Source organism: Rutidosis leptorrhynchoides, chromosome 1, assembly GCF_046630445.1.
Source record: "Rutidosis leptorrhynchoides isolate AG116_Rl617_1_P2 chromosome 1, CSIRO_AGI_Rlap_v1, whole genome shotgun sequence".
In the NCBI taxonomy this organism is placed as follows: domain Eukaryota; kingdom Viridiplantae; phylum Streptophyta; class Magnoliopsida; order Asterales; family Asteraceae; genus Rutidosis; species Rutidosis leptorrhynchoides.
In genome coordinates, this window is record NC_092333.1 from 296,962,982 (window position 1) to 296,989,219 (window position 26,238).

Sequence of the window (26,238 nt, forward strand, 5' to 3'; positions counted from 1 at the left end):
ACAGCTTGAACCCCACAATGACAAATATGCTTGCTCTTAGTTGGTTCGATCCAAAATCCGAGCAGCAGAAAGTTTGTGAATGTTGTTCAAGTTAGTTTAGAGTTTTCAAGCCGGGACCACTAGCACGGCCATACCTTCTTGTTACAGCATTTCAACTGCTTATCATTTAAACCCATGGAAAACTATAAACGACAAGAAAATATTGAAGTGCTAAACTCTTAGATTTCTAATGTCTAGGTACACAACATAATGTAGAGCACAATGTTCTTTATGCATTTGGGATAAAACATGCTCCAACTCCATCTATTTATTTAACCTTCACTATTTTCCTTCTCTTTTCCTACCTTCCTCCTTTGTTCCATGGCCATTTTGAATTACACTAAATGCTAAATACAACATTATACAGAGATTTAATACATACCAAAAAGAATCAAAAGCCCAATCGTCATCTTTGGTTCCTGCAAAAATAGTATCATCACTACAAAGGAACATGTATAGTTTCATTAAATGGTAGAGTTTAGTCCCTTAGTTAATTTACCTTTACAAAATGAATAAACAAAACGTTACACCAACAATGAGTCCCCAAAAAAGGTGCAAACCGTCCTCAAAAGTCGTAATTCCGACGAATCTTGATGTATCCACTCCACTTGTATTGGTCGAGTTCACCACTGTATACGTTCTATTACTCAAGATCTTACTGCACAACATTGAAACAAAGGAGGGTGAATCTTTGGGTATTGAAGGTTGAATTTAGAATAACCAATTAAAGATATGAACCAAAGATTATGTGTTCCCTTTCAAACTCACAAAACCAAACTCCTTGTGTACGAAATTTATTTAACTTTTGTAAATTCTAAACTAGTCACCTATTTCATGCAAAAAACTAAATGTAAAAATTTTCTACCCATTTCACAAAACTTAGGTTGATATTTTTTATGACTTCTATCTCAATTCTCATATTGGTTAGATAATAATAAGTTGAATCTTAGCTAAAATATTAACGGGTTGAATGGGTAAAAAAAGGCCCAAAGTTTATTCAAATGGTTACAAGATCTTAAAACGTTATAATAAATACTTTCATTATTTTGGTTAGTAGAACCGGTGTTTATACCGCCCATTTTTCTATCTAGAGCTTCGGGTAATAAAATTGTCAAGGACTTACTTTTTCAACCACAGTAAACCTTTAATCACCCAATTTGCAGAGCTTAAGGTTAATTACTCAAGCCTTGAATAACAAAAAGAAACTATTATTGAAAGTTTCAATGAAATTTGTGTGTGTGTGTGTGTGTGTGTGTGTGTGTGTGTGTGTGTGTGGGGGAAATGAGAAAATGGACAAATGAAGGTACACAATTGTGACAGAAAATGTAGCTAACCTTCCTGGAAATACACACACCCCGTGACCTGCAGTTGGGTACACAAACCAGAGCAAAAAACCAAAGTCACTACACATTATTATTTAAGAAAAAAAGCACACATAAAAAACTAATGGGCCCTATATGGAACCTACTTTCATATCCATATCCATTTCTAAATATAAATTGAATTGAATGTACTTAAAAGGAGCAAATTTTATAAAAAAGAAATATTTAACCCTAGATTTTGCAGAGTATTGGAGTAGTAGTATTAAGTATTAACCAGTTGGGTAGTAATCTTTACAGCACATTTTTAGCATACACCACACAACATGCATTAGTTTGTAGCATAGTTCACTTAAGTGGAGAACCCATTTTTTTTGGTGAAAAAACAATAACATAAAAAACGGATCCGAAGATCAACAGGGTACAAAGCCGAATCAAAAGGGAATTAGAAATCTAGCAAAACAAACTGCAAAAAAGCTGAAACAAGCAAGCTAAACTAAACAAAAACAAGGAAAACTAAACTAAACAAACAGCTAATCCTTTCAAGGGATAAAATAATAAAACATTAATAATAATGTACAGCTTTCATTGCATGATTGATCTGGATTTCACTCAATCAGTCAGAAAATGTAGAGGACATGTGTTTGTCTCTGTAGTATAAAGTGAAAAAGGTGTATATATAGTTTTCTTTAGTGTAAATTATTAGAAGCATCCTATGTATCACAAGTGATTTATGAAGTGTGAAACAGTAAAGGTTTTTAAGTTATTCATAATGAGTTCATAGGCAAATGACTTCTACCAGCTGTATAAAAATAGAGTTCAATAGCAGATGACTCATAAGAGGCTTGCCTTGGAACAATCAGCATACAAAGATTTAAAATTTCCCTTTTTTGGTTAATAAAATCAGATTAATAAATGAGTTTAGGGCTGGTTGATATAAAATTATAAGTTACTGCATAATTACAGTTATATTAAGTCATTATATAAACTTTTTAGTGAGTTCATAATGTTTGCTTGTTTCTACGTATCCAATAATAAAACAAAATTACTCATATAAACTTTTTTTTACCTATTACTTCCTTAAATAACCAATAATCACCAACAAACTTGACACATTAAAAACAGAATGCTACAAATTTAAACTGAAGAAGCATATTTAAACGCCATTTCCTATACAACGTCTTATTAACTTGTTAATCTAACTCACTAATCATCTATTCACTATCACAGTCACTTTCTAAACCCATGTCCAAATACGCCTAACCTAAAGATTCTAATTACAACACTTGTATCTTTCAATGTTTAAAGGACTCTATAAGACGTTTTAGATTAGTCCGACCCCACTAGACCAAATCAGTCAAAAGTTGCATGTCAACGGGTCAACATCAGTTTCAGTTTAGTCAAAGTCGGATTTATTCGGTCAAAAACAGTCAAAACTGGTCAACATCCGACTAGTCCCCAACTTAGTCTCTACAAGATCCCAACCGACCCAACTAGCGACTTTTACAACCATGGTTGGTAGTAGCATAAATATGTTGTACATTGTGCAATGAGGGAAGTACTTACTCGGATCTGTAGTGGTGATCATGGCCACACCTTTGAAATCACATGACCCTGCTGACCTTCCGTTTTTCTCATAGTAACTATCAAATGCATAAGAAGCATGATTCTTTACATTATTAGGCAAATAACAACTTTCGCCTGGTTGAATCTCTGAGCAATTTGCTCTTCCGGGCCCACAAGCCCAATCTAAAGCTGATTGCAACGTTTTACCATCAACACCATCCATAGCAACACAATACGTTTGATTCGTAGTATCATTTGCTAAAAATTCTCCACTTCCCGACACATGAAGCAAGTAAACGGGGGTTGAATTAGCATAAAACAATCCCCAATTCGCCTCAGAAATCGGCGATGACCGCAAATCCTCGTTAAATAATTCATAAATGTAAACACTAGAAGTAACCTCGGGATGAAACGGGGTCCCACTTCTATCCAAAATATGCTTAATCAAATTTGAATTATACGTATCGGCATTGTCGATTGTTGCATATGGCTCTTTTGAATCACCCTTAGAAGGCCAGCCCGTTTCAGTTACAAGAACTATAACATCAGTAACATTCAAATTCTTCATCGATGAGTAAGCTGAATCAATCATGGCATCAAGAACATTTGTGTAATGCAATAAAGTATTCGGATCCACCATTTCTTTTGCAGGCGTTAATGGCTTAAACAATGAATTATCAAGAGGAACAACACCTTTATTTTCCATAAACACATAGTAAGGGTACATATTCATCATGAGTGGTGATTTTGTCCTCGAAAGAAAAGGAAGCAATTGTTCTATAACAGGGGAAAACGTTTCATTAAAATAAGCTTGTGAAGGTGGGAACGGATCGAGAATAACATTTGCAGCGTGTGGGGTTGAAATCTTGATCTGATTATGTAAATTTGAAGATACTAAAGCACTATAAAGTGATTCAATGGCAGGCATTAACATCGACATTATCGAAGGGACCGTTGTTAACACTTCATCGCCTACTGATATAAAGGTAATGAGGGTATCGGGGTAATATGTAGCAACGTTTCGGTTAATCCAGTTGGCTGCAGTGGTGTTGGATGATCCAATACCAAGAATTTGGTTATTGGGTACTGAAATGATGACCCGGATCTTGGTTTTTGAAAGGGCTTTAAGGATATCCGGGTCAGCATCATAAAGACGGATACGAGATACCTTTTGTTGTTGCAAGAATGAAACTAACTGTGCAGGAGGAAGTAAATTTGTTACATCTGTACCTATATTAACTCCCACATAGGGTTCATCCTTATCTTGTTGCGCCTTAACTGCAAAGTGAATAAATAAATGCTGTTAAAAAAATGAATAAATAAATAAAATGTGTCATCACTCATTAGGGTTTCACAAGTTTCATCAATACATGAAAATAAAAATTGAGTCTATCCATATAAGATTCATGAATTTCAGCATTAGATATTAAGATGGGAACTTTGAAGTGGGGTGCTAGAATTTAAGTAAGTTTGGTTTACTTAATATGTAACAACATTTCTTCATATGGGTTCTGTAAAGTTATGATTTTTGAAGCATAAAAATGGATTCTTATGAACTAGGTTAATGAAATTAATGAAGGAAAATTGAGTTGTTTACCTGGTAATGGAGCAGGGAGGGTGAGGAAGAAGATGAGAAACAGAGTAATGAGTCTAATTACCGCCATTAAAGTGACACTTGAGCTCTGCAAGTTTCATGTTCAATCAGTGGAAGTTGATGAACAAGAAGTTGCATACCCCAACTCTAAGTTCGGTAAGAAATCTACTCCGTATTAAAAAGGATTTGTAGTCCAGGAGTTTTGACTAGTGAGATCTAGAGCAAACGAGGAACGTTAGTTGTAATTGACTATTACACCCTTGATGGCATTGGGTGCCCACTATTTTATGGACCTTGGCCCTTTTGCAGTTGTGAAATAATAGACTTGAGTCCAATTCAACTCTAAAACTTAATTTTGCAGTTGTGAAATAATAGACTTAAGCTCAATTCAACTCTAAAACTTAACTCAATGGGATGAAGAACCCAAACTATTATAAGCACCACAATATTTTTACCCAAGATCGATGTAAGATGATTTACTCAACACGCCCCCTCACACGAGGCGCAGTTAACTGCGGGCGCGGTCCCAACATCAATGACCGGGTGTGGTCCCAACATCAATAACCATAGCTCTGATATGAGATCTGTAATAGGTGTCAACTTGATTCAAAGTAAGGCCTTTTATATGAAATGTCCCGTTCTTATTGATTAAAAACGTTCCATATTAATTGATTTCGTTGCGAGGTTTTGACCTCTATATGAGACGTTTTTCAAAGACTGCATTCATTTTTAAAACAAACCATAACCTTTATTTCATAAATAAAAGTTTAAAAAGCTTTACGTAGATTATCAAATAATGATAATCTAAAATATCCTGTTTACACACGACCATTACATAATGGTTTACAATACAAATATGTTACATCGAAATCAGTTTCTTGAATACAGTTTTTACATAATATCATTCAAACATGGACTCCAAATCTTGTCCTTATTTTAGTATGCAACAGCGGAAGCTCTTAGTATTCACCTGAGAATAAACATGCTTTAAACGTCAACAAAAATGTTGGTGAGTTATAGGTTTAACCTATATATATCAAATCGTAACAATAGACCACAAGATTTCATATTTCAATACACATCCCATACATAGAGATAAAAATCATTCATATGGTGAACACCTGGTAACCGACATTAACAAGATGCATATATAAGAATATCCCCATCATTTCGGGACACCCTTCGGATATGATATAAATTTCGAAGTACTAAAGCATCCGGTACTTTGGATGGGGTTTGTTAGGCCCAATAGATCTATCTTTAGGATTCGCGTCAATTTGGGTGTCTGTTCCCTAATTCTTAGATTACCAGACTTAATAAAAAGGGACATATTCGATTTCGATAATTCAACCATAGAATGTAGTTTCACGTACTTGTGTCTATTTTGTAAATCATTTATAAAACCTGCATGTATTCTCATCCCAAAAATATTAGATTTTAAAAGTGGGACTATAACTCACTTTCACAGATTTTTACTTCGTCGGGAAGTAAGACTTGGCCACTGGTTGATTCACGAACCTATAACAATATATACATATATATCAATGTATGTTCAAAATATATTTACAACACTTTTAATATATTTTGATGTTTTAAGTTTATTAAGTCAGATGTCCTCGTTAGTAACCTACAACTAGTTGTCCACAGTTAGATGTACAGAAATAAATCGATAAATATTATCTTGAATCAATCCACGACCCAGTGTATACGTATCTCAGTATTGATCACAACTCAAACTATATATATTTTGGAATCAACCTCAACCCTGTATAGCTAACTCCAACATTCACATATAGAGTGTCTATGGTTGTTCCGAAATATATATAGATGTGTCGACATGATAGGTCGAAACATTGTATACGTGTATATGGTATCTCAAGATTACATAATATACAATACAAGTTGATTAAGTTATGGTTGGAATAGATTTGTTACCAATTTTCACGTAGCTAAAATGAGAAAAATTATCCAATCTTGTTTTACCCATAACTTCTTCATTTTAAATCCGTTTTGAGTGAATCAAATTGCTATGGTTTCATATTGAAATTTATTTTATGAATCTAAACAGAAAAAGTATAGGTTTATAGTCGGAAAAATAAGTTACAAGTCGTTTTTGTAAAGGTAGTCATTTCAGTCAAAAGAACGACGTCTAGATGACCATTTTAGAAAACATACTTCCACTTTGAGTTTAACCATAATTTTTGGATATAGTTTCATGTTCATAATAAAAATCATTTTCTCAGAATAACAACTTTTAAATCAAATTTTATCATAGTTTTTAATTAACTAACCCAAAACAGCCCGCGGTGTTACTACGACGGCGTAAATCCGGTTTTACGGTGTTTTTCGTGTTTCCAGGTTTTAAATCATTAAGTTAGCATATCATATAGATATATAACATGTGTTTAGTTGATTTTAAAATTCAAGTTAGAAGGATTAACTTTTGTTTGCGAACAAGTTTAGAATTAACTAAACTATGTTCTAGTGATTACAAGTTTAAACCTTCGAATAAGATAGCTTTATATGTATGAATCGAATGATGTTATGAACATCATTACTACCTTAAGTTCCTTGGATAAACCTACTGGAAAAGAGAAAAATGGATCTAGCTTCAACGGATCCTTGGATGGCTCGAAGTTCTTGAAGCACAATCATGACACGAAAACAAGTTCAAGTAAGATCATCACTTGAAATAAGATTGTTATAGTTATAGAAATTGAACCAAAGTTTGAATATGATTATTACCTTGTATTAGAATGATAACCTACTGTAAGAAACAAAGATTTCTTGAGGTTGGATGATCACCTTACAAGATTGTAAGTGAGCTAGCAAACTTGAAAGTATACTTGATTTTATGTAACTAGAACTTGTAGAATATATGAAGAACACTTAGAACTTGAAGATAGAACTTGAGAGAGATCAATTAGATGAATAAAATTGAAGAATGAAAGTGTTTGTAGGTGTTTTTGGTCGTTGGTGTATGGATTAGATATAAAGGATATGTAATTTTGTTTTCATGTAAATAAGTCATGAATGATTACTCATATTTTTATAATTTCATGAGATATTTCATGCTAGTTGCCAAATGATGGTTCCCATATGTGTTAGGTGACTCACATGGGCTGCTAAGAGCTGATCATTGGAGTGTATATACCAATAGTACATACATCTAAAAGCTGTGTATTGTACGAGTACGAATACGGGTGCATACGAGTAGAATTGTTGATGAAACTGAACGAGGATGTAATTGTAAGCATTTTTGTTAAGTAGAAGTATTTTGATAAGTGTATTGAAGTCTTTCAAAAGTGTATAAATACATATTAAAACACTACATGTATATAAATTTTAACTGAGTCGTTAAGTCATCGTTAGTCGTTACATGTAAGTGTTGTTTTGAAACCTTTAGGTTAACGATCTTGTTAAATGTTGTTAACCCAATGTTTATAATATCAAATGAGATTTTAAATTATTATATTATCATGATATTATCATGTATGAATATCTCTTAATATGATATATATACATTAAATGTCTTTACAACGATAATCGTTACATATATGTCTCGTTTAAAAATCATTAAGTTAGTAGTCTTGTTTTTACATATGTAGTTCATTGTTAATATACTTAATGATATGTTTACTTATAATTGTATCATGTTAACTATATATATATATATATATATATATATATATATATATATATATATATATATATATATATATATATATATATATATATATATATATATATATATCCATATATATGTCATCATATAGTTTTTACAAGTTTTAACGTTCGTGAATCACCGGTCAACTTGGGTGGTCAATTGTCTATATGAAACACATTTCAATTAATCAAGTCTTAACAAGTTTGATTGCTTAATATGTTGGAAACATTTAATCATGTAAATATCAATCTCAATTAATATATATAAACATGGAAAAGTTCGGGTCACTACAGTACCTACCCGTTAAATAAATTTCGTCCCGAAATTTTAAGCTGTTGAAGGTGTTGACGAATCTTCTGGAAATAGATGCGGGTATTTCTTCTTCATCTGATCTTCACGCTCCCAGGTGAACTCGGGTCCTCTACGAGCATTCCATTGAACCTTAACAATTGGTATCTTGTTTTGCTTAAGTCTTTTAACCTCACGATCCATTATTTCGACGGGTTCTTCGATGAATTGAAGTTTTTCGTTGATTTGGATTTCATCTAACGGAATAGTGAGATCTTCTTTAGCAAAATATTTCTTCAAATTTGAGACGTGAAAATTGTTATGTACAGCCGCGAGTTGTTGAGGTAACTCAAGTCGGTAAGCTACTGGTCCGACACGATCAATAATCTTGAATGGTCCAATATACCTTGGATTTAATTTCCCTCGTTTACCAAATCGAACAACGCCTTTCCAAGGTGCAACTTTAAGCATGACCATCTCTCCAATTTCAAATTCTATATCTTTTCTTTTAATGTCAGCGTAGCTCTTTTGTCGACTTTGGGCGGTTTTCAACCGTTGTTGAATTTGGATGATCTTCTCGGTAGTTTCTTGTATAATCTCCGGACCCGTAATCTGTCTATCCCCCATTTCACTCCAACAAATCGGAGACCTGCACTTTCTACCATAAAGTGCTTCAAACGGCGCCATCTCAATGCTTGAATGGTAGCTGTTGTTGTAGGAAAATTCTGCTAATGGTAGATGTCGATACCAACTGTTTCCGAAATTAATAACACATGCTCGTAGCATGTCTTCAAGCGTTTGTATCGTCCTTTCGCTCTGCCCATCATTTTGTGGATGATAGGCAGTACTCATGTCTAGACGAGTTCCTAATGCTTGCTGTAATGTCTGCCAGAATCTTGAAATAAATCTGCCATCCCTATCAGAGATAATAGAGATTGGTATTCCATGTCTGGAGACGACTTCCTTCAAATACAGTCGTGCTAGTTTCTCCATCTTGTCATCTTCTCTTATTGGCAGGAAGTGTGCTGATTTGGTGAGACGATCAACTATTACCCAAATAGTATCAAAACCATTTGCAGTCCTTGGCAATTTAGTGATGAAATCCATGGTAATGTTTTCCCATTTCCATTCCGGGATTTCGGGTTGTTGAAGTAGACCTGATGGTTTCTGATGCTCAGCTTTGACCTTAGAACACGTCAAACATTCTCCTACGTATTTAGCAACATCGGCTTTCATACCCAGCCACCAAAAATGTTTCTTGAGATCCTTGTACATCTTCCCCGTTCCAGGATGTATTGAGTATCTGGTTTTATGAGCTTCTCTAAGTACCATTTCTCTCATATCTCCAAATTTTGGTACCCAAATCCTTTCAGCCCTATACCGGGTTCCGTCTTCCCGAATATTAAGATGCTTCTCCGATCCTTTGGGTATTTCATCCTTTAAATTTCCCTTTTTTAAAACTCCTTGCTGCGCCTCCTTTATTTGAGTAGTAAGGTTATTATGAATCATTATATTCATAGATTTTATTCGAATGGGTTCTCTGTCCTTCCTGCTCAAGGCATCGGCTACCACATTTGCCTTCCCCGGGTGGTAACGAATCTCAAAGTCGTAATCATTCAATAATTCAATCCACCTATGCTGCCTCATATTCAGTTGTTTCTGATTAAATATGTGTTGAAGACTTTTGTGGTCGGTATATATAATACTTTTGACCCCATATAAGTAGTGCCTCCAAGTCTTTATTGCAAAAACAACCGCGCCTAATTCCAAATCATGCGTCGTATAATTTTGTTTGTGAATCTTCAATTGTCTAGACGCATAAGCAATCACCTTCGTTCGTTGCATTAATACACTACCGAGACCTTGCTTTGATGCATCACAATAAATCACAAAATCATCATTCCCTTCAGGCAATGACAATATAGGTGCCGTAGTTAGCTTTTTCTTCAATAACTGAAACGCTTTCTCTTGTTCATCATTCCATTCAAATTTCTTCCCTTTATGCGTTAATGCAGTCAAGGGTTTTGCTATTCTGGAAAAGTCTTGGATGAACCTTCTGTAGTAACCAGCTAGTCCTAAAAACTGGCGTATGTGTTTCGGAGTTTTCGGGGTTTCCCACTTTTCAACAGTTTCTATCTTTGCCGGATCCACCTTAATACCTTCTTTGTTCACTATGTGACCGAGGAATTGAACTTCTTCCAACCAAAATGCACACTTTGAAAACTTAGCGTACAATTTTTCCTTCCTCAATACTTCTAACACCTTTCTCAAATGTTCACCGTGTTCTTGGTCATTCTTTGATTAAATAAGTATGTCATCAATGAAAACAATGACAAACTTGTCAAGGTATGGTCCACACACTCGGTTCATAAGGTCCATGAACACAGCTGGTGCATTAGTTAAACCAAACGGCGTGACCATAAACTCGTAATGACCGTAACGTGTTCTAAAAGCAGTCTTTGAAATATCATCTTCTTTCACCCGCATTTGATGATACCCGGAACGTAAGTCAATCTTTGAATAAACAGACGAGCCTTGTAGTTGATCAAATAAGTCGTCGATTCTCGGTAGTGGGTAGCGGTTCTTGATGGTAAGTTTATTCAACTCTCGGTAGTCGATACACAACCTGAATGTACCATCTTTCTTCTTGACAAACAAAACAGGAGCTCCCCACGGTGATGTGCTTGGTCGAATGAAACCACGCTCTAAAAGTTCTTGTAATTGGCTTTGCAGTTCTTTCATCTCGCTGGGTGCGAGTCTGTAAGGAGCACGAGCTATTGGTGCAGCTCCTGGTACAAGATCTATTTGAAATTCAACGGATCGATGTGGGGGTAATCCCGGTAATTCTTTCGGAAATACATCGGGAAATTATTTTGCAATGTGAATATCATTGATGCTCTTTTCTTCAGTTTGTACTTTCTCGACGTGTGCTAGAACATCATAGCAACCTTTTCTTATTAGTTTTTGTGCCTTCAAATTACTAATAAGATGTAGCTTCGTGTTGCCCTTTTCTCCGTACACCATTAAGGGTTTTCCTTTTTCTCGTATAATGCGAATTGCATTTTTGTAACAAATGATCTCTGCTTTCACTTCTTTCAACCAGTCCATACCGATTATCACATCAAAACTCCCTAACTCTACTGGTATCAAATAAATCTTAAATGTTTCGCTAACCAGTTTAATTTCTCGATTCCGACGTATATTATCTGCTGAAATTAATTTACCATTTGCTAATTCGAGTAAAAATTTACTATCCAAAGACGTCAATGGACAACTTAATTTAGCACAAAAATCTCTACTCATATAGCTTCTATCCGCACCCGAATCAAATAAAACGTAAGCAGATTTATTGTCAATAAGAAACGTACCCGTAACAAGCTCCGGGTCTTCCTGTGCCTCTGCCGCATTAATATTGAAAACTCTTCCGCGGCCTTGTCCATTCGTGTTCTCCTGGTTTGGGCAATTTCTAATAATGTGGCCCGGTTTTCCACATTTATAACAAACTACATTGGCATAACTTGCTCCGACACTACTTGCTCCGCCATTACTCGTTCTAACACCATTTGTTCCTTTCGTTCTATTAACCCCTGGTCCGTAGACCTCACACTTCGCCGCGCTATGACCATTTCTTTTACACTTGTTGCAAAATTTGGTGCAGAACCCCGAGTGATACTTTTCACACCTTTGGCATAGCTGTTTCTGATTGTTGTTGTTGTTGCGGTTATTATTATTGTTGGGATGATTGTTGTAGTTGTTGTTGGGCCGTTTATTGTAGTTGCGATTGATGTTGCGATTGTTGGGATAATTGTTGCGATTATTGTTGTAATTGCTGTTGTTGTTGTATTGGTGATTCTTATCACCGTTTTCCTCACACTTTATTTTGACTTGCTTCACATTGGCCTCTTCAGCAGTCTATTCTTTTATTCTTTCTTCAATCTGGTTCACTAGTTTGTGAGCCATTCTACATGCCTGTTGTATGGAGGCGGGCTCGTGTGAACTTATATCTTCTTGGATTCTTTCCGGTAATCCTTTCACAAACGCGTCGATCTTCTCTTCCTCATCTTCGAATGCTCCTGGACACAATAGGCACAATTCTGTGAATCGTCTTTCGTACGTGGTAATATCAAATCCTTGGGTTCGTAACCCTCTAAGTTCTGTCTTGAGCTTATTGACCTCGGTTCTGGGACGGTACTTCTCGTTCATCAAGTGCTTGAATGCTGACCACGGTAGTGCGTACGCATCGTCTTATCCCACTTGCTCTAGATAGGTATTCCACCATGTTAACGCAGAACCTGTGAAGGTATGCGTAGCATACTTCACTTTGTCCTCTTCAGTACACTTACTTATGGAAAACACCGATTCGACCTTCTCGGTCCACCATTTCAATCCGATCGGTCCTTCGGTTCCATCAAATTCCAAAGGTTTGCAGGCAGTGAATTCTTTGTAGGTGCATCCTACACGATTTCCTGTACTGCTAGATCCAAGGTTATTGTTGGTATGTAGCGCAGCCTGTACTGCGGCTATGTTTGAAGCTAGAAAAGTACGGAATTCCTCTTCATTCATATTCACGGTGTGTCGAGTAGTCGGTGCCATTTCCTTCAAAATAGTCAAATGGAACAAGTTAATCATACAGAATATTAAGTGTAGTTAATAGTATTTCGTAGCATAATATGAACTCATTTATAAAAGCTTTTTCTTCATATTAGCGTTTTATAAGTTTAAATTCGGGTAGTACCTACCCGTTAAGTTCATACTTAGTAGCTAATATACAATTCAACTACTACAATTCTATATGAAAAACTGATTATAATAATATTTCGCATTCAAACTTTTATACAATATTTTACAAACTTACAATACCGCTTATTTTACATAAAGCATGAAATATAGCACACAATAACTTTGATACAAGATAGTTGTGAAGATAATTCTAGCTAGTACACAAGTCGTTCAGCAAAGGCAATAAAGACACGTAATTCATACGTCCAGAAACAAGTCATGCATTCTGGTTTTACTAGGACTACTTCCCATCCTTGGTCTTGTGGAACATAACCGTTATGGCCGTTGATAAGACAGCGTGTTGTAACGTCGTCAAAGGGACGAGGGTTACGTAATGACCAACAGTCTCGTAATAACCTAAAAACCTCATTTCTTACCCCAATTACCGACTCCGTCACTTGTGGGAACATTTTGTTTAATAGTTGTAGCCCGATGTTCTTTTTCTCACTTTGGTGAGAAGCGAACATTACTAACCCGTAAGCATAGCATGCTTCTTTATGTTGCATGTTAGCCGCTTTTTCTAAATCATGAAGTCCTATATTCGGATACATTGAGTCAAAATAATTTCTTAACCCGTTGCGTAAAATAGCATTTGGGTTCCCCGCAATATATGCGTCAAAGTAAACACATCGTAACTTATTGGTTTCCCAATGTGATATCCCCCATCTTTCAAACGAAAGTCTCTTATAAACCAAGACATTCTTGGAACGTTCTTCGAATGTCTTACAAACTGATCTCGCCTTAAATAGTTGTGCCGAAGAATTCTGACCGACTCTAGACAAGATTTCATCAATCATGTCTCCGGGTAGGTATCTTAAAATATTGGGTTGTCTATCCATTTTGTGTTTTTATACTGTAAAATAGACAAGAGTTAGATTCATAAAAAAAATACTTATTAATACAAGCAATTTTTACATATATCATAAAGCATAAGCACACTATATTACATATATTACACCACACGAATACAACTATCTTATTCCGACTCGCTTGTTTCTTCTTCTTCGGTTTTGGTTCGTTTTGCCAAGTTTCTAGGGATATATGATGTTCCCCTAATACGAGCCGTCGTTTTCCACATTGGTTTAGAAAAACCTGGTGGTTTAGAGGTTCCCGGGTCATTGTTACAACTTAAGGACTTCGGGGGTTGACGATACATATAAAGTTCATCGGGGTTGGAATTAGATTTCTCTATTTTTATGCCCTTTCCCTTATTATTTTCTTTTGCCTTTTTAAATTCAGTTGGGGTAATTTCTATAACATTATCGGAATTCTCGTCGGAATCCGATTCATCGGAGAATTGGTAATCCTCCCAATATTTTGCTTCCTTGGCGGAAACACCATTGACCATAATTAACCTTGGTCGGTTGGTTGAGGATTTTCTTTTACTTAACCGTTTTATTATTTCCCCCACCGGTTCTATTTCTTCATCCGGTTCCGATTCTTCTTCCGGTTCCGATTCTTCTTCCGGTTCCGACTCTTCTTCCGGTTCCTCTTCGAGAACTTGTGAATCAGTCCACGAATCATTCCAGTTTACATTTGACTCTTCATTATTATTAGGTGAGTCAATGGGACTTGTTCTAGAGGTAGACATCTATCACATAATATCAAACGCGTTAAGAGATTAATATATCACATAATATTCACATGTTAAAAATATATAGTTTCCAACAAAATTTGTTAAGCAATCATTTTTCAAGTAAACACGGTCGAAGTCCAGACTCACTAATGCATCCTAACAAACTCGATAAGACACACTAATGCTAAATTCTGGTTCTCTAAGACCAACGCTCGGATACCAACTGAAATGTCCCGTTCTTATTGATTAAAAACGTTTCATATTAATTGATTTCGTTGCGAGGTTTTGACCTCTATATGAGACGTTTTTCAAAGACTGCATTCATTTTTAAAACAAACCATAACCTTTATTTCATAAATAAAGGTTTAAAAAGCTTTACGTAGATTATCAAATAATGATAATCTAAAATATCCTGTTTACACACGACCATTACATAATGGTTTACAATACAAATATGTTACATCGAAATCGGTTTCTTGAATGCAGTTTTTACACAATATCATTCAAACTTGGACTCCAAATCTTGTCCTTATTTTAGTATGCAACAGCGGAAGCTCTTAGTATTCACCTGAGAATAAACATGCTTTAAACGTCAACAAAAATGTTGGTGAGTTATAGGTTTAACCTATATATATCAAATCGTAACAATAGACCACAAGATTTCATATTTCAATACACATCCCATACATAGAGATAAAAATCATTCATATGGTGAACACCTGGTAACCGACATTAACAAGATGAATATATAAGAATATCCCCATCATTCCGGGACACCATTCGGATATGATATAAATTTCGAAGTACTAAAGCATCCGGTACTTTGGATGGGGTTTGTTAGGCCCAATAGATCTATCTTTAGGATTCGCGTCAATTAGGGTGTCTGTTCCCTAATTCTTAGATTACCAGACTTAATAAAAAGGGACATATTCGATTTCGATAATTCAACCATAGAATGTAGTTTCACGTACTTGTGTCTATTTTGTAAATCATTTATAAAACCTGCATGTATTCTCATCCCAAAAATATTAGATTTTAAAAGTGGGACTATAACTCACTTTCACAGATTTTTACTTCGTCGGGAAGTAAGACTTGGCCACTGGTTGATTCACGAACCTATAACAATATATACATATATATCAAAGTATGTTCAAAATATATTTACAACACTTTTAATATATTTTGATGTTTTAAGTTTATTAAGTCAGCTGTCCTCGTTAGTAACCTACAACTAGTTGTCCACAGTTAGATGTACATAAATAAATCGATAAATATTATCTTGAATCAATCCACGACCCAGTGTATACGTATCTCAGTATTGATCACAACTCAAACTATATATATTTTGGAATCAACCTCAACCCTGTATAGCTAACTCCAACATTCACATATAGAGTGTCTATGGTTGTTCCGAAATATATATAGATGTGTCGACATGATAGGTCGAAACATTGTATACGTGTCTATGGTATCTCAATATTACATAATATACAATACAAGTTGATTAAGTTATGGTTTGAATAGATTTGTTACCAATTTTTACGTAGCTAAAATGAGAAAAATTATCCAATCTTGTTTTACCCATAACTTCTTCATTTTAAATCCGTTTTGAGTGAATCAAATTGCTATGGTTTCATATTGAACTCTATTTTATGAATCTAAACAGAAAAAGTATAGGTTTATAGTCGGAAAAATAAGTTACAAGTCGTTTTTGTAAAGGTAGTCATTTCAGTCGAAAGAACGACGTCTAGATGACCATTTTAGAAAACAGACTTCCACTTTGAGTTTAACCATAATTTTTGGATATAGTTTCATGTTCATAATAAAAATCATTTTCTCAGAATAACAACTTTTAAATCAAAGTTTATCATAGTTTTTAATTAACTAACCCAAAACAGCCCGCGGTGTTACTACGACGGCGTAAATCCGGTTTTACGGTGTTTTTCGTGTTTCCAGGTTTTAAATCATTAAGTTAGCATATCATATAGATATAGAACATGTTTTTAGTTGATTTTAAAAGTCAAGTTAGAAGGATTAACTTTTGTTTGCGAACAAGTTTAGAATTAACTAAACTATGTTCTAGTGATTACAAGTTTAAACCTTCGAATAAGATAGCTTTATATGTATGAATCGAATGATGTTATGAACATCATTACTACCTTAAGTTCCTTGGATAAACCTACTGGAAATGAGAAAAATGGATCTAGCTTCAACGGATCCTTGGATGGCTCGAAGTTCTTGAAGCAGAATCATGACACGAAAACAAGTTCAAGTAAGATCATCACTTGAAATAAGATTGTTATAGTTATAGAAATTGAACCAAAGTTTGAATATGATTATTACCTTGTATTAGAATGATAACCTACTGTAAGAAACAAAGATTTCTTGAGGTTGGATGATCACCTTACAAGATTGGAAGTGAGCTAGCAAACTTGAAAGTATTCTTGATTTTATGTAACTAGAACTTGTAGAATATATGAAGAACACTTAGAACTTGAAGATAGAACTTGAGAGAGATCAATTAGATGAAGAAAATTGAAGAATGAAAGTGTTTATAGGTGTTTTTGGTCGTTGGTGTATGGATTAGATATAAAGGATATGTAATTTTGTTTTCATGTAAATAAGTCATGAATGATTACTCATATTTTTGTAATTTTATGAGATATTTCATGCTAGATGCCAAATGATGGTTCCCACATGTGTTAGGTGACTCACATGGACTGCTAAGAGCTGATCATTGGAGTGTATATACCAACAGTACATACATGTAAAAGCTGTGTATTGTACGAGTACGAATACGGGTGCATACGAGTAGAATTGTTGATGAAACTGAACGAGGATGTAATTGTAAGCATTTTTGTTAAGTAGAAGTATTTTGATAAGTGTATTGAAGTTTTTCAAAAGTGTATAAATACATATTAAAACACTACATGTATATACATTTTAACTGAGTCGTTAAGTCATCGTTAGTCGTTACATGTAAGTGTTGTTTTGAAACCTTTAGGTTAACGATCTTGTTAAATGTTGTTAACCCAATGTTTATAATATCAAATGAGATTTTAAATTATTATATTATCATGATATTATCATGTATGAATATCTCTTAATATGATATATATACATTAAATGTCTTTACACCGATAATCGTTACATATATGTCTCGTTTAAAAATCATTAAGTTAGTAGTCTTGTTTTTACATATGTAGTTCATTGTTAATATACTTAATGATATGTTTACTTATCATAGTATCATGTTAACTATATATATATCCATATATATGTTCATATAGTTTTTACAAGTTTTAACGTTCGTGAATCACCGGTCAACTTGGGTGGTCAATTGTCTATATGAAACACATTTCAATTAATCAAGTCTTAACAAGTTTGATTGCTTAACATGTTGAAAACATTTAATCATGTAAATATCAATCTCAATTAATATATATAAACATGGAAAAGTTCGGGTCACTACATTATACACGTTGGTTCAAAGTAAGCTTGGAATTTAGGCTCAATTATATAGGAATCTTTTTATTTTTATTAATTCTAAAAGATATGAGCATCTTTTGTTATGCGGTTCTTTAGTTTATTTGTTTTTTGTTCGCGAATTCTCTTTGGTTATTTGTTTTGTCGTTCAATTGTTCTTTTGTTATGATCGGTTTCGTCCGCGTCTTTATTTGCGGGTTTCTTTCATCTTTTGATGAAAGGTTAGTTGTTTTAAATACTTCGTTTTTCGAAGAAAAATAGTTACGTTGTGTCTGTAAAGATAAATAAATTTAGTGGCTCGGTACTACTTTCATGCAGACTTTCATTCAAAATATGAAGAAACTGTGCATTGTGTATATTTGTATCTTTCATTTTACAGTTAACTTGTCTTTTTGGTAGTAGTGTAGGGTGGCAAATGATAGGTACAAATAAGGATAACTGAAATTTCAGTTTTAAACTTACGGTTCACATAATAAACAGTCACCTTTGTTATATACAGAAGTTTTAGCGTAGAAATGTTTTTTTAACGGCAGTTATATCAAGAACTCTAGCAAGCAACTAGAGCGCCAAACCAACAATATTACAACAGTTTAAGGAGCCAAATGTTTTTACTCAAATTAATTCTACCTCTATATCTTCCATTGAAAAGGATGATTACGAATACAATCACATTATAAATATCTCTTCATCGGATTAATCCTGCACTGTTCCTGAATCTCCAAACTGACCATAAAAGCACATCTGCAGACTGCAATGGCGAGAATCCGGTCCTTTTTAGCCTTTGAAACATTCCAGCAATCAAACCAAGCAGTTCACTCGAGCCACTAGTTGGAATCTGGTAAATTGCAGTCCACCCAAATGCTCATCTTGACCCAAAGATAAGATGCCATGGAGCATCTAAAGAACTCGATACCACTTTTCGACGAATCAAATGTAACGGGACAATGTTTTTAGCATGTTTGACATAATTCACTAGGTTGAACCATATGCTGCCAACAGTTGGCCTAGTGTGATCAAAACCGGCCTCTGACCCATGAATACATTTGATAACCTTAACCCACAACGGGTCGGGATGAGTAAGTAACCCCCATCTCCATTTTAAATAAGAGAGCCGGTTTAAAGGCCTTTAAACTACCAATGTTAATATCTCCTTTATGAAATGGAGCTAGACATTATTCAATTTAATCCAAGCCATCTTCTTCAACACAATGTTGGCACCCCAGACAAAGCTTCTTTTATAACCAAAACAACTACCGTAAAATTTACAAATTAAGTACAGATAGTCTCTCTTTGTAAGGATTGCAGCTCACTGCTCACTGATGTTTATTTTGTCCTATATAGAATAGAACTACATCGCATTATAACCTATTCATTTAAACAAAACATAACCATTTGACAAGTCAATTCTTAACATTCAACCAGAAACTAAACAAATTTCATATGATCCACATCTTAATCTTATTAACGACTTGATATTTGGAAAACGATCATTCCCCATACAGACTACTAGACATCTCCTTTAATCAAAGAGACTTTTAAGTACAATACCTGAAACATTACACCCCCAACGACTACCGATCACATATAAACATTCAAACTCTACCAGAACAAACTTCCATCAACAAAAAGACCAAAAATGAGACCACAAATAAAGAAAAAGGAAACAACTATACGAACAACCAAGCTCAAAACCATTCTTACAAGCTTAAGATCCCATTCAGTTGTACACTCACGTACAAATCCTTAATGCACCGACTATACATCAGTAGTTAATTTTGTCATCATCTAAGAGCATTAATGAAAGCAATCAACGAATCAACATCCCTCTTCTCAGATGGGTACTTAATCGGCCTTGATGAGTGTTCCGGGAAGAACAGGATCGTCGGGTAACTTCCAAGCTGCATTTCTTGTTGCGCAAACGCCTTTTGATCACCATCAGCATTAAATTTACCAACCTTCACATCACTTCCTACTAACATATCAGCGAATTCACCATATGATGTTTCCATTGCCTGCAAACATGACATGTCAGCACATTGTAATGTACAACTAACTAATCAACTTAAATGTACAAGCAATTATACCATACCTGACAGAACGGGCACCAGGGTGCGTAAAGAACCACAATCCAAGCGTCTTTTCGATCTTCCATTTTAAGAAGATTTTCCACACCGGGTCGACTCAAATTCACAATATTTTGGTTCTCGAAAATATCGGAAACCACGGATCTCTCGTTACCGTTAACCGATGTGTTTCCGTTCACATTTTCCTCTTTAAGATTCCCTTTATGGAGCCCACATTCTTTGGCTTTAGCATCTTCCCACCACCATCTTCCTTCCCTTTCGTGTTGACCGGGCAAGACCGACCTAGTGCACGGCTCACACCCTATTGAAATATACCCCTGAGCATGCAACGAGTTAACCGGGACATCCATGGTTCTAAGAAAGTTCCATATATCGTTACCGGCTACATTAGCCACAGGGTTCCACTTAACCAAGCTACCTGAACCACCATCCAAACCTTCAAAAGCCGGATCCACCTGGACCACCGGAACTTCGGATCTAGTCCCAGGAGACTGGTCTTTTCTTTGACCAGTTATCCAGGCTCGTAAACCCTTCAAAGCCCGTCTCAAAGGTCGCACCTTTCTCACACGACAACATTCTTGATGCCCGTCTTCATAAAATGAAAACAAACCTTTGGTTCTAACCAGGGCCTGAACTTCTACAGCATCCGGGAACATGTACTCGATCCGAATGCCGTAGTGTCTTTCAACGGTATCAAAGAATTTGTATGTTTCGGGGTTTAACCGCCCGGTGTCGAGGCTAAAAACCCTGAATGGACGTCCAGTGAGGTGAGCATACTCGATCAAAGCAACATCTTCAGCACCACTGGAATCAAGTAACAATTTTGAACATGTTAAACATCAACCTCACATGCAATGAACAATTGTCAACAACATCTTAACAGCAAGATCATGTAAAGTTACCTGAAAGCTATAGCAATATCATTCCCATATTTTTCAAGGGCTTTATCCATGATTTCAAGTGGAGAAGCCTTTTCAAGAATTTTAGCCAATATCTCAATGTCCTCAACCTCTACTGTTTTGTCCACCACATCTGTAAAATAATAAACCAACACAAAAAGGGCATTATAGTCAATTCCCACAACCTGAATTCTTCATAATACTTTACAGGCGTGTACTCCAGATCATTCATTTCAACCAGTATAACTGAACTGATGAAGATGACTTGGCAGTTGAAAATAGCAACTTTTAAACTTGATTTTTTTTTTTTTATCACATTACACAAATTAAAGAAGACAGGTGACCATGATAGACTATTAGGATAAAAACCAGATATTATAAATTCAACTATGCATCACACCTGTACAAATATCGATGTTAATTTTATATTTTTATTGTAAACTTTTGGCCATAAGAGTTAAATCTTGAGTTATCATAGTTAATTGCTGACATCAACTAAAAATCGCTAATTAATCTAGCAAAAACGACTAAAATGCCCTAAATTAATCAAAATTGCATTATTAATCAAAAAAACTCCTAAAAGTAATCTTTAATTGAACATACCCGGAGCAAGCACGGTAGCAGCAGAAGGAACAATTGAATCATTCCTTCTAGCTTCAGCATTCAAAGCCTTAAGAGCCGTTGATCGTTTTCTGGATACATTCAATCCCGCCGCTGCCGGAATATGACGATCGGAAGGCTGATAATTACTTGAACCAAACACCACCCCTTAAAATCTCAAAATTTGAATCCATCAGATAAAATTAAATTCACAATCAGTAAATTTAATATGACTAACTAATTAAAATTTACCTTGTTCTGTTCGGGAATTAAAAAACGGGAAAACGATTGAAGTAGATGAAGAAGTAGCAGCTAAAGCCATTGATTAATTAATTAATTTAGGTTAAAACAACCTACTGATTAATAACTTATTTAAATTTGATAAAACTTGTGAATTTTGCGGATGTAAATGGTGAAGAAGGAAAGGAGAATTTATATACTCCGTATGAAAACACAGGAGAAAGCGGATGAGAGGGCGGCCTTTCTGGTTCATTGAATCTGGACGTGTTTTTGAAAAGTGACGTGGCGTGCTTTAACGGAAGTTGAGGTTCAGATTATTGACCTTAGCTAACAGCTTACGTCACTTGGTGGACCCAACAAAGGCCCAGATGGAATCTTTGTCCATGAAATATATTCTTAATGTACTTCGAAAAGTACAACAACTTGAACATTCATGGATCTTTTGAAACTTTATGTTATGTTTATGTTTATTGAAGTCGAAAATAATAATATAATACGCATTACTAAAGTTTAAGATAAACTAATGCAATCTATTATTAATGGGTCAAAACAACAATACTGTATATAATAACCAGGGGCGAAGTCAGGATTTCATATTAGGGGATGCTTACGCAGTATAAAAAAAATTCAACATAATCACTCCATCAATAATAAACGTTCTCCGTACCTAATCAACTATCAATGATAACAAATCCATATAATAATAATGTATCATTACAAAAGAATGAAAACGACGACCATTTTTAGATAAAAGAACAAGTTTTTTCAAAAGAAATCATCAAAAAATAGATTAATATCTACCACATGTTGATCCGCTTTCTCATCGAGTAACCTACAAAATAGTTACAATAATTGTATAAGTTAAATATGTATAAACATACACTATAAAAATTGGTGGTTAATATTGTACCTTTGGCAATTGAAGTTGAACACGCCTACGTTTCTTGTTAGCGAAATCATCTATTATCTCATCTATTGAAAGGCTTTCAACAATATCCCTCTCAATATAAAGAATCAAGCAATTTCTAAGAAACTCGTCACCCATGCTGCAACGAAGCCTTGTTTTAACAATTTTCATTGATGAAAAAGCTCTTTCACTTGTAGCAGTTGAAACGGGAAGAGTTAATATAAGACGAATCAATCTATCAAGCAAAGGATACGATTCTGACTTCTCAGTTTCTCGTAGGCCTCTACATAACTCAGCAGCAGTTTGAACCTTTTTTAACTCTGGATTCTTAAGCACATCTAGCTCATAATGTTGCAACTCAAGTTTTAAATGGATCATATCTTGCTCTGTAAAGTCTGAGGGATAGAACGTTTTTGCTAACTTACAGATGTCACTTTTATTGAAGTGTTTTTTTGGGTCTAAAGCAACACTGAGCTGAAGAAGTTCTGTCACTGACTTATTAAATCTAGAATTCAACTCTTGCAACTGACTATCAATAGCAGCAATGAACACATCAACTCGATAATGATGTTCGACAGTCACATTATCTTTTTTTGAACGAGATCGAATAATATCTTTGTAAGTTTGTGTCATTTCAGGAACTTGAATGCTATTAGATCCACAGAAAACAACAACTTTTTCCAAAAGTGACTGCCATCCTTGATCCCTTAGATTTTGAATCAACAATTTTGTTGTGGAAACCAAACTCAAAGCGTTAAGTATATCTTGAGATTTGCGTTGTAAAGATTGACAAAGCTTGTCGGTTGATTTCATTATCTTCTTCATTAAATGCATAACAATAACAAAATCAAATGATAATAATTCGGTAAGAGCAAATGAAGCATCACCTCTTTGAGAAGGAGTAGACCCGTTAATAGCAATTTCACGTAAGACTACAATCGCGGGACCATACAATTTCAACAAGCTACGTATGGATCGATAATGTGAACTCCATCTTGTATCTCCAGGTCTTTGCAAACTTTGAATTTGATTTGCTCCTTTGCCACTCTCAAGCTCTCCAATTTCAGCCAGATGTGCAATTTCACTAATCTGAGCATCTTGTAACTGATCGTGACGCTTAGAAGAAGAATCAATGACATTAATAATAAAGTTAAGATTCTTGAAAAATTTGTGCACCTCAACCACATCTTTTGATGCTGAAACTAAAGCTAGTTGCAACTGATGGGCAAAACAATGAATATAATAGGCATAAGGGCATTCCTTCAATATTAAAGCTTGTAACCCGTTCCATTCTCCACGCATGTTACTAGCTCCATCATATCCTTGACCTCGAATATCTTGAACATCAAGCTTATGAAAAGATAAAGAAGACAGGATTTCATTTTTCAAAGTTAAAGCACTTGTATCTTTTACATGAACCAAGTCTAAAAATCTTTCTTTAACGTACCCCTCTCGATCTACAAATCTCACAACAATTGCCATTTGCTCCTTTTTAGATTCATCTCGACACTCATCAACTATCAAACAAAATTTGGATTTTCCAATTTCATCTCGAATCGATTGTTGCACATTTCTAGCAAATATTTGCAAAATTTCCTTTTGCACATCCGGAGAAGTATATCTGGCATTTTGAGGAGCATTTTGCAGCACAACTTTTTCAACATCTTTATTATAAGAAGCAATTAACTTTAACAATTCAAGGAAGTTTCCTTGATTTTTTGAATCAGGTCGCTCATCATGACCTCTAAGAGCACAAGCTTGCATTGTGAGCCATTTAATCGTCTCAACAGAAGTTCTAACTCGAAGCCTACTATCTATGATCTCTTTAGTTGTCTGTTTCTCAATCACATGCTCTATATGACCTATTTGATTTTTTAAATTTTCATAACATTTCACAGAATAATTATGAGCTGAAGCTGAAGTTTTACCTACATGTTTGACGAAAGGACAATCTTGGCCACAATTTACTTTTCTCCAATTTTTGAACCCTTGCTTGATGAATGTTTCTGAACCAGCTCGTCCTATAGGCTTCTTATTAAAAAGGTAACATGGAAAACAATATGCAGCATCGGTTTTCTCAGAATATTCTAACCACCAAAATTTACGAAACCAAGCTTCTTGAAAGCTTCGATTACCACTACCTGAACCACTTGAACTTTGAGGATACTTTGACTTTCGTAGTTGATAAGGTCCATGTTTAATATATGCTCGTCTGATCTCGTCATGTTGGTTAATTGGATAATCCATGAATGAAGGTCTTAAGCCAGGATCTCGAACTAATGAATCTAATTTTAACTCCCCTGAATTTGAAGCATCATTTTTTTCACTTTCAACTCTCGGGGGTTCATCCATAATATAATCATCACCAACATGTGCTTGTGAGTTTTTAGCGACCTCTTCCATAACATTATCTACTTCTTGTTGTGATTGGTGGTCATCAACATTAGTTGGTTTAAAAAAATCAAACATTGTTCTTTTTGAAGTCATGTTTAACCTAAATTGAACAACAACATACATTCAATTAATACTCTAACTTAAACACAATTAATAATTAAAATTTATATAAAAAAGATATAACAAAAGCAATCCATATACGAATTAGAATAATGATTAATGAACCAAGATCATTTAACAAATCATACATCATGTAAATATGTAATTTATACCCTAACTTAAACATAATTAATAGATTAATATTTGATGAACTAAAGAAACTCAAAAAGAAAAACAATTAGAATAGAATTAAACTCACAAAAATTAAATGAATCTGAATCGTCTTTAATCGTTAGCGTACTGTAGTTGCGGCAGAGGACTAGAGGAGTTTCAATTCAATATCTATCCACACTTCTTTTACGGAGTATTATTTTAGTGAAATATTTACCCTTTATAATTAATGGGCCCCGATGGCCCGATGCAAACTAATGAAACTAAATTTACCATATACAAATTAAGTGTGCTGGGTTGCTGGCCCATTACATTTTGACTCATATTTAAAAAAAGCAAGTACAGTATACATTTATTTATATTTATAGGGGATGCTACTGGTCAATTCCTAAAAAATTAACATATGAAATCTGGTGTCGGTTGTTCACTTGAGGGTGGCTCAACACCCCCAAGCCACCCTCCTATCTCCGCTATTGATAATAACTGAGGAACTCTTTGAATTACGAAAATTTTGACATTTAAATCAACTA

At 34.8% G+C, this 26,238-nt stretch overlaps 3 protein-coding genes across 6 annotated transcripts; all 3 read right to left on the bottom strand.

Moving 5' to 3' along the window:
• Nucleotides 1-238: 238 nt before the first annotated feature.
• On the bottom strand, nt 239-4,682 carry LOC139870100 (glucan endo-1,3-beta-glucosidase 1-like). 4 transcript variants are annotated; one of them, XM_071857954.1, is made up of 5 exons: nt 4,522-4,682; nt 2,925-4,202; nt 1,374-1,401; nt 539-697; nt 239-458 (listed from the first exon to the last, which is right to left on the bottom strand). In XM_071857954.1, the coding sequence occupies exons 1-4, from the start codon at nt 4,586-4,588 to the stop codon at nt 541-543; spliced, it is 1,530 nt and encodes a 509-aa protein (XP_071714055.1). In that variant the 5' UTR covers nt 4,589-4,682; the 3' UTR covers nt 239-458; nt 539-540. The 4 variants fall into 4 exon arrangements, 2 of the variants coding, with proteins under 2 accessions (XP_071714055.1, XP_071714066.1); XR_011766525.1 differs by lacking the exon at nt 239-458 and adding an exon at nt 1,163-1,225 and having other exon boundaries at nt 601-697; XR_011766524.1 differs by lacking the exon at nt 239-458 and adding an exon at nt 1,163-1,244 and having other exon boundaries at nt 601-697.
• Nucleotides 4,683-18,877: 14,195 nt separating this feature from the next.
• LOC139870115 (5'-adenylylsulfate reductase 3, chloroplastic-like) lies at nt 18,878-22,307 on the bottom strand. Its single transcript, XM_071857968.1, has 5 exons — nt 22,150-22,307; nt 21,901-22,065; nt 21,301-21,430; nt 20,404-21,202; nt 18,878-20,326 (listed from the first exon to the last, which is right to left on the bottom strand). The coding sequence occupies exons 1-5, from the start codon at nt 22,217-22,219 to the stop codon at nt 20,096-20,098; spliced, it is 1,395 nt and encodes a 464-aa protein (XP_071714069.1). The 5' UTR covers nt 22,220-22,307; the 3' UTR covers nt 18,878-20,095.
• A 728-nt stretch (nt 22,308-23,035) lies between these two features.
• Nucleotides 23,036-25,531, bottom strand: LOC139898660 (uncharacterized). The gene has a single exon (XM_071881418.1). The coding sequence runs from the start codon at nt 25,529-25,531 to the stop codon at nt 23,036-23,038; it is 2,496 nt and encodes an 831-aa protein (XP_071737519.1).
• Between the last annotated feature and the right edge of the window lie 707 nt (nt 25,532-26,238).

What these genes read in the sequence shown, in the direction of transcription:
- LOC139870100 (XM_071857954.1), bottom strand. Translation starts at nt 4,588, where the DNA reads ATGGCGGTAATTAGACTCATTACTCTGTTTCTCATCTTCTTCCTCACC. An exon ending in CCTCCCTGCTCCATTACCAG is followed by an intron (nt 4,203 to 4,521) that starts GTAAACAACTCA and finishes TTCACTTTGCAG; the next exon opens with TTAAGGCGCAACAAGATAAG. An exon ending in GTGTGTGTATTTCCAGGAAG is followed by an intron (nt 698 to 1,373) that starts GTTAGCTACATT and finishes AATGTTGTGCAG; the next exon opens with TAAGATCTTGAGTAATAGAA.
- LOC139870115 (XM_071857968.1), bottom strand. Translation starts at nt 22,219, where the DNA reads ATGGCTTTAGCTGCTACTTCTTCATCTACTTCAATCGTTTTCCCGTTT. An exon ending in TAATTCCCGAACAGAACAAG is followed by an intron (nt 22,066 to 22,149) that starts GTAAATTTTAAT and finishes TGAGATTTTAAG; the next exon opens with GGGTGGTGTTTGGTTCAAGT. An exon ending in GATATTGCTATAGCTTTCAG is followed by an intron (nt 21,203 to 21,300) that starts GTAACTTTACAT and finishes ACTTGATTCCAG; the next exon opens with TGGTGCTGAAGATGTTGCTT.
- LOC139898660 (XM_071881418.1), bottom strand. Translation starts at nt 25,531, where the DNA reads ATGACTTCAAAAAGAACAATGTTTGATTTTTTTAAACCAACTAATGTT.